Source organism: Tiliqua scincoides, chromosome 14, assembly GCF_035046505.1.
Source record: "Tiliqua scincoides isolate rTilSci1 chromosome 14, rTilSci1.hap2, whole genome shotgun sequence".
In the NCBI taxonomy this organism is placed as follows: domain Eukaryota; kingdom Metazoa; phylum Chordata; class Lepidosauria; order Squamata; family Scincidae; genus Tiliqua; species Tiliqua scincoides.
In genome coordinates this window covers 12,633,803-12,642,036 of record NC_089834.1, presented here as the reverse complement: position 1 = coordinate 12,642,036, position 8,234 = coordinate 12,633,803, and the positions used below count along the sequence as shown (strand labels likewise).

Below are 8,234 nucleotides of genomic sequence, written 5' to 3'. Positions count from 1 at the left end.
TCCTCCACTCCCTTCTCCCCCCGTGCAAGTAGCAACCTGGGTTTTTCAAGTGCTGGTTGTGGACTGCCCAGGATCTAAGTCTCCACTGGGAACAAGAGCGAAGCTACTCCAGTCTCACCCACGACTGGCTGTACGGTTATGTGAACGTGGTGAGAGTCACGCGCCCTCTTGGGCCTGGTGCTGCTTCTCCTCCGTTAACTCTGAAATACGAGAGTGAAGGAAAATCATGTCTTCTCTGACAGACTCTGTGAAGCGAGAACCAGCTAGTTCAACACTCCTGAGCAGCTTTCTCTTTCCAGCTGCCCTGCAGGCCCAGCGCATGTCCTCTAACCCGTCGCGCGCCTGCCCCTGCTCCCCAGCACAGGGGCACTTGGGCCTTCTGAGATGCAAAATAGTTTTAGTTCTCTTCTAAAATGTGGGGCCCAGTGCAGCTCAGAAAAGCAAAACTGGTAACTGGACCCAGGTCAACTCCGCCTCCTTGCTTTGCTTCTCAGTGTTGCATTCTTCCATTTTTCAGCCTCGTTCTTGACAGTTCATTTTCTGTCTCGATTTTGGCAACCGATGCACTACAGCATGGGGGGGGGGGTAGTGAACCACCGCGGGCATGCCCAGCCCTGCGTGCGCCACAGCACGTCCCCCACCTACGTGCAAAGCTGTGATTGCGTAATAGTAAATGTGTAGAAAGGGTTTGAGCAGCTGGGGACAGCGCGACCAGCACAGGACCCAGATAAGTTGACACCTCTTCCACTCCGAAGCCCTGCATGCGTGACCCAGACTGTGGGGGGGAATTGGCCACAGGAGATTTCAGTATGTGCTGCCCCTACTACAGTTATACGATAGTGTTATAGCACATCCTCCCTTGTCAGGAATCTAGGAAATAAATTTGACAAACTGATAGCAGGTGTCACTTCTTTGGTCTTTCAACTCAGTGGTCTTCAAGCTTTTTCATACCACGATCCCACTAAATAAGGTATGAGGCTGGGGACCCACCATCAATCCTGCCCTCCCCCAGGACCTATCAGTCCACCATCTGGTCCCATCACCACCCACTTCCTGTCTCTTACACCCTCCCTGCACTGGTACTAGTGAAAGGCACCTTAAGCACAATTGCCGAGAACCTGAGCAGGACTAGGATACAATCTCCCGGTGCTTGAAAGGCTACACCAGATGCCTTCCCCTGGTAGTGCTCTAGGGCCAGGGCTCTGCAACTTTTTTCACTCCTGCAAGTTGCTGCTGCCCTACATCTGAGGCTTCATGACCCCATTGGGTCCCAATCCCAAAGATGAAGAACACTGAACTAGGTGGAGAATAGCACCAGCCCAATGGTGGCTACTTGGATCTGTGCCAATCAGTTCAGCTCATGTAAGGCTGCAGGGCCCAGCAGTTGGGGGGGGGTGTGTGTTAGGATTTTACCTGCACTGCTGATTCCACCCCCTTCTAAGCCTCCTGGACTGCCCCCTCCCACACACCTGCCCCCCACACTGGCCTGCCGTGGCCAGTGCAAACTCAGTTGCTGGGGCTGGATCCAGTGTGGGAAGGCTGGTGCACATCCTTGTGCCAACACACCTGGCTTGGAAGTAGCCATGAATGCGCTTTACAGCACTCTGCGTCCCTCCTGGGCTGATGCAAGGTGTTTGCGCCAGAGGAACTGCACTCTGGTGGCTTCCAAGAAATAAGATACCTGCTTGGCACTTTTCTATACAGGGACCGTATGGAAAGAGAGTGGCAGCAAATCAAGTCCTGCAGCAAAAACAAACTCCAGAAATTCAGCAAACCCCCCCCCCCCGCTTGCAAAAGGTCAGACCCAGACACATGGCGACTGAGAGCCTTTTTATTGGACAAAGAATGAGAGCTTTGGGTACTGCTGAATCAATGAAATTCAGCACTACGCCCCTCCCTGGATCCCCCCACCCTGCTGAGAGCACACAGCCTACTTTTATCCCAGGCCGTGCTGTCTCCCCCTCATCCCTCAAGGTTCCCCATCAGCCCAACTGCATTGTGCTCAGCCCTGCACTCAGCATTCTACAAGTGAGTTTTTAGCCATCAGAACATTCACAGAAACTTGCAGAACAGAGAAAGAAGATAGTCGTTTGCCCTCTGGATGCTGCCGCGGAGGAACACCAGCCCCTACTTCACGGCTCTCAGCCACAGCAAACCATTTTCGTGACTTCTGGTGCTCAGGAACACATGAAAATTACAGACTGCGAGGATCTTTGCCACAGTAGCTCTGAACACTCTAAACCAGGACAGAACCGAGCAGGGCCTGGATGATGTCCTGCAGAAGAAGATGGCTGTGAGTGTTTTTCCCAGAGAGCGTTGCAATCAATGGAGTGAGATGCATTTTAGTTCCAGTCTTCTCTGCCCAAAAGTCCCACATTCCCAGCCTTGCAGCCAGAGCTTCTTAAGGCTCAGGTCTTCTGTAGATTTGCTCTGTCTTCCCTTCTTTCATTGCAGCATAACGGGCCAGAACAAACAGGTAATCACTGAGTCTGCAAATAGGGAAGAAAGGGAGGAGGTAAGTACCATCAGATGCTGGAAAAAAGCAGGAAGGAAGACAGGGTGGCTACAGAGACCATTTCACCCGAGGTGGAATACAAGTGGGGGGGGGGCTGTAGCATTGGAGGATGTGGTTGTCTTTGTCTTTCCTGTGTCAACACCTCGGGGCAAGAACCCGCCCTCCCAGTCCTTGTGAACCATTAGGGGTGCCTGGCAGCCGATGTCTGCATGACGCAGCCTGGCCCCCCAATTCCCAACCCCAGATTGAAAGTCACAGGTGGAGCACTTGGTGGAGTTCTTGTCAAAGTGGCTCCACCCATTCGCCTATGGGACGAGTCCAGCCAAAAGGCACAGGGGGTCCCTGATCAAGGGATAGAGAAAGGGCTCTTTTGCACCTACACTGCAGCCTCGTAGCCCCTTAGAGGCCTTTTCCAGAGTTGTGCTTGTGTTCTACATACATATCCAAGTTACCTGTTTAAGTACTTGGCAACATTTGCATCCACTTCTCCGGCTTTCACTAAAGGAACAACGCTGTGGAGAAGCAAAGTCATGCTCAAAAGGTCATCGTTATCAAGCTGATCCAACACCCATCGTCTTTTGTGCCACCCACAAATTAAGTGAATTTTGCCAAACCCTCAATCGCTGCCGACATCCATGTTCTGTGTTCTGATTAATGGATGTGCTTAAGGTCTACAACTGACCTCGACCACAATGGTTTCTGCAGAACCAGACAGCCCAGCTGGGCATGGGTTTGGAGAACCATGTGCCCTGACTTGGATCAGGACCGTGGAGCAGGGGGAGGGAGTCCTTCCAAACCACACCGGACCCTGATTCAAATCTCTCCCCCTCCACTGAAGCTTTGGTTGTGGGAGGGGAAATTCAAGTGGTGTAGAGGGAAACAGCTAACCCTCCCCCCTCAGCCCTGCTGTAACTCCCCACCACCACCAGCTATGCTTCTGAAAAAGGCATCACATGTCACTGGGAGCCCCTGGGAGAGTTTTCAGACCATTCATAAGCCACTGCTTTCAACCTACATGTCCCCACGTCCCTTATCCCAATGCTGACGTCTCTGTTACAAGTAGCGTGAAACGGTCCAGCAGCTCAAAGCACCTGCGCAGGTCCATATCATGTTGCCACTCACCATCTCTCAGCTCTGCGACAGATGGCCCTGGAGAGATGCAGGACAGTGCTGCTCTTGCCGCCAGACTGAAATGACAGTCAATGCAAAAAGACAGTGCGTGTATCTTAAAACATTATCTAGGCACCTTCTCATAATTAAGATACTGGCCGCAAGGCCCAAGGTAAGTTATTTGACCAAGGCCTTCCAGCCAGACTGGGCTGTGAGGTGCTCTGTGTGCATCTTGGAGCAGGATGCTCAACAGCTGGGATCTGGCACCTGAACTCCTATACCACTACAGCACTGTCTACACTGCAAACCTGGCAGACAAAGCTTTGCAGTGCCAAGAGCACCATCTGGGCTAGAATGCCAGCCAGCAGTCAGCTGATCCGCACAAGCCAGTCACTGTTCATCCTGGCCTATAAAATTCTCAGAGCATCTCCTAGGTCTGAGTGAATCATTACCAAGAACAGTGCCACCTTACGCCCTGCCCTCTCCGCAATCCCACCATCAACCTGACTTGGACTGTCTCTTGGATTCCAGCCTGGCTTCTCTGAACTCAGCCTTGGAGAACAGTCCCTGTCTCTGCTGGCAAGGCCAACAGCCAGCACCCCCAGGTCTGTAACTGTATAGAGGCATGGTATTCTCTGGGACACCTTCGTTCTTGGCTTTTTTTTTTTTAACATCTTACATCCTAAAGTATCAAAAACAAATACATCAGGGAAATACCTACAGGCAAAATGAAAGCTGTGAGTGGAGGAAGCTGATCTGAGTATCTGTCGATCCAGGCCTCCAGCTCCAGAATGGGTTTTTCGCTGAATGATGTTCGTTCTACAGAGAAAGGAAAGGAATAAAGGAGACACACTAAACCATGTTCACTGGCTGCTCAGAACTGGATAAAGTTTCTTCCTCTGTGCCATTCCCCACTCTGCAAAACCCGCACAGCACAGAAGCCACTGTAAAAAAGGAACCCTCCCCCTCCACAACAATCCAGGTTTTCTCTTATTACTTAAGTGAGACTCCCGGGCCGAGGAGATGGGGGTTGCCACGTTTGAGCCAGCATCCTGCAGCACACACTGGACCTGCGGGGAGGAAACCAAAAGGGTCAGGGAGCAATTCCTTCTGCACTGACATCTACTGGCACCTAGAAGGCAGTGTGTCCCTGGTGTGCTCCCTGGGTGCTCCCTGGGGCATTTGGTGGGCCGCTGTGAGATACAGGAAGCTGGACTAGATGGGCCTATGGCCTGATCCAGTGGGGCTGTTCTTATGTTCTTAGTGTGTTCAGGCAATTGGATCCAACAGTCGCTGGGCCAGCATCAAAGGCCTCTCTGCCTCACCTGTGGGGATGCGGCATGAAGGCCACAAACATGCATTCTTTTACTAAAAGGAGTGCGCAGGCGAGTGGAGGCAGTGTCTACCTGCAGCAAGGTGCCAGAAAGGCAAGGAAGAGCGTCTGCATGTTCGGAGACAGGCTAGGGAAAAACAGCTGCAGGTGCCAACCAATTCCTACCTCCTTTGTGATCTATGAAGGGAGGGCACACACTTGGCTGTCTCTAGTAGTCAACCAAGCTTCACAGTGCTGAGTTGTTTACAGTGGTAGTTCCAATTGTGTGCTCAGTCCTTCCCCCTCTGACGCTTCTCTAACTGACCACTGTTGGAAACAGAAAGCTAGGTGAGGCAACCCTATGGTTTCACCCTGCAGAGTAGTCCTTTGTCTGGTCTCAGTGACTTTCTGTGCCAGGTGGACTGAGCCAAAAGTTCTCGCTCACCTTATGAAGTTCTTCCACAAAGGAGTGCCTACTTTCGCCACCAAATTCAGCACTTAACCTAGAGGAAAAGGGAACGGGATTAATTTCAGCCCTTGTTCCTGTCCACACAAGAACTTTGTCTCTCTTGACAACGGTGCTGTGAACCACAGTAGCCAGCCCCTCCCCCCCCAGGCAAAGAGGCATCTTGTAAAGCAGAGGTTCTCAAACTCTCTGGGTTCTCAAACTCACTTCCACTTTAGCAGCGGTGGGGAACCTGCCAGAAGTCGCACCGGGCTCCCCGCATCCCAGGGAGGCTGCAGGAGGCTTGGGTAAGTGCACCCAAGCCCCTGCAGCCCCCTGAGCGGCGCGATCCTGGGGACTGCGCCGCTACCTTTCCCCCACCTCTAGGTTGCCCCTGCCCCTTAAGGGGGCAGAGACCAGGGCCCTCAGGCTGGGGCGTCGCGACGCCCCAGTTTGAATAGCACTGTTGTAAAGTGATGTCCTCCTGTATTTAGCAGGGGGACAGCAACCGTCCATCTTGACCATCTGGGCTGTTGCTGGTGTTTACTTTTCAGATCTGAACCTTCTAAGAACATTTTCTTTGTTAACCACTTTGTAAACTAGTTTTTGTTAAAAGCAGTATATAAATATTTTTAATAGTGCCTCTGGGGAGTCCACAAGCAGAGCAACAAGGTCTGCTGTTGGCCTCCAACATCTGGCATTCAGAGGTAGACTGTCTCTGAAGATGGAAGGCCCCATCATGGTTAATCACCATCAATGGATCTCGGCTGAAGCCACTGTCTATCAAGCACCTTCTCACGTCATCAGATTCCCACCACTTATCAACCACTAAAGCTCATGCCGGAGACAGGTCCGATGACTTCAGGGGAACAGGGACATCTTTGGGAGAAGACTTGTTGCATGATGGGACTTTGTCACAAGGAGCTGAGGAGGGAGCTTCCAGACACAGCTGGGCAGGGCTGCACTACCAGACACAGCCCAGTCCTCTTTCATCAGCAAACACAGGGCACAGATTGTGTGTCACAACAACACTGTGTAGGTTCAACAGCAGTTCCAGATCCAGTTCTGCGGGACTCCGGTTGCTGCACTGCCCTGGGCCATGTTACATCCAAGTTGCGCAAAGGCATTGCTGTTGTCAACCACCCCAAAACATTCACTTGAATAAGAGAGGACCTCGCAAAACAGATTTCTTGCTTCTCTGAACCAAACTGAAAACAAGTCACAGGTGACCCTTCCATTACCCCACGGCTGAGCTTAATTCATCCAGTGTCCCCAGGGCGTCAAAGATCTGGTCGTCTTTAGCTCTCCTCTCCCCAGTAAATGTGCTGGAAAATCCTTTCAAACACATGAAAGAGAAGGACAATGAGAAAAGGTTGAAAATCGGTTCCCATCCAGGTCCCCGTGCGCTTCTCTTCCTCGCCGTGCACTCAAAGGCTGGGACTGGGACTGGGCCAGGCAGACCGCTCTATGAGCACGTGGATTGTCATTGCCACGGCCACCACGGGGGACTGTGTGGCCCTGCTCTGCCTGGTCTGGCTCCATCAGGGGTGGAGAGGGCCAGGGCACAGACAGTGCCTGGGCGGAGAGGTGCAGTTATGTGGCAGCCTGGACTGTGCCCTTCAACTGAGGACAGGTTGGGCGAGGAGGAGAGACCAGGAAGCATCAGCTACAAATGGAGCCCCTTCCAGGCTGTAGGAATGACTGGGGAGTGAGCTGCCCATCCCCGCACACAGCAGCTGTCTTGGCAAAAACAAGGCTGAAACGTTTTGCAGGAAAACCCCAAGAGGGGCCTGTAGGCGAGCCCCAACTAGAGAACGAGCACAGAGAGAACCACTGGAAAGCAGCTCATACAAACAGACCCCCCAGTCTGAGCCGTGGCTCACAGAAGGTCGTGCAGAAGATTACTACCTTTGTCGCCGGTTTTCGTGTAGATTTTGGGGGCCTGGGCTGTCTTTGGGGGCACGGCCTCCAGGCTAGAGGGGGCGGGGGAGAGAGAGAATTAAATGGCTTTATAAGCAAAGCAGATCACAAGAAAGAGAAAGAAGAAACAAAATAGCACAAGAAACAATTGGCATACATTTGCATAAATTGTGCATACTTAAATATTGCACCCGCACAAATCCTACACACTTAATCTTGCACCCCAATTTGCACACGGGTTACAATCAAACACGGCATTCGTTTGCATAAATCATGCACATTTAAATATTGCACTCGAGTTCAAGTGTGCAGGATGTTTGCAAAATCGTGCAAATTAGGGTGCAAGATTCATGCAATTTTGCACCCTAATTTGCTTACAGTTCTTATTCAACTATTGCACCACTTGCATTAATTGTATCCATGTGCATAAATTATGCATATTTAAATTCCACACCCCAATTTGCAAACATGGTACCCATTTGCATAAATGGTGCTTATTTAAATAATGCCCCTCCTCATTTGCATAAATTATGCATATGCAACTGCATCTCTATTTGCATATTTAAATGCTGCACCCCAATTTGCATGGGTTAATCTTGCAGTAAAACCCTGCGTTCATTTGCATAAATTTGCATAATTGATCTTGGCCCCACCCCTTTGCGCCCAGTCACCTGGGGGGCTGGCCCAGCTGCTGCTCGTGGCCCAGCGCCCTCCTCTGCCCCCAGCGCGCGGCCACCGCCCTGCCCAAACAGCGCCTGCAAGCAAGACGCGCGACGGCCATGCTCAGACAAGCTTGTCCCCTCCCGGCCACCGTCCCAGCCGCCCCACCGCGTGCCACCTCGTCCTGATTGGACGCTCGCTCCGCCTCCCTCGCCATCCTTGAGCGGTGACGTCACAGGCCCGCACGAGGGGGCGTGGCCGCGTCTCGCGGC

At 52.1% G+C, this 8,234-nt stretch overlaps 1 protein-coding gene across 2 annotated transcripts; it reads right to left on the bottom strand.

The window, feature by feature from the left end:
• Positions 1 to 1,923: 1,923 nt before the first annotated feature.
• Positions 1,924 to 8,100, bottom strand: MMAB (metabolism of cobalamin associated B). 2 transcript variants are annotated; one of them, XM_066609910.1, is made up of 9 exons: positions 7,974 to 8,100; positions 7,291 to 7,355; positions 6,624 to 6,717; positions 5,383 to 5,440; positions 4,623 to 4,695; positions 4,347 to 4,477; positions 3,638 to 3,702; positions 2,968 to 3,027; positions 1,924 to 2,489 (listed from the first exon to the last, which is right to left on the bottom strand). In XM_066609910.1, the coding sequence occupies exons 1-9, from the start codon at positions 8,081 to 8,083 to the stop codon at positions 2,402 to 2,404; spliced, it is 744 nt and encodes a 247-aa protein (XP_066466007.1). In that variant the 5' UTR covers positions 8,084 to 8,100; the 3' UTR covers positions 1,924 to 2,401. The 2 variants fall into 2 exon arrangements, with proteins under 2 accessions (XP_066466007.1, XP_066466008.1); XM_066609911.1 differs by having other exon boundaries at positions 4,347 to 4,444.
• Positions 8,101 to 8,234: the final 134 nt, after the last annotated feature.

What these genes read in the sequence shown, in the direction of transcription:
- MMAB (XM_066609910.1), bottom strand. Translation starts at nt 8,083, where the DNA reads ATGGCCGTCGCGCGTCTTGCTTGCAGGCGCTGTTTGGGCAGGGCGGTG. An exon ending in GAATTAAGCTCAGCCGTGGG is followed by an intron (nt 5,441 to 6,623) that starts GTAATGGAAGGG and finishes CTTTTCCTCTAG; the next exon opens with GTTAAGTGCTGAATTTGGTG. An exon ending in GTTGCCAAGTACTTAAACAG is followed by an intron (nt 2,490 to 2,967) that starts GTAACTTGGATA and finishes CCCTATTTGCAG; the next exon opens with ACTCAGTGATTACCTGTTTG.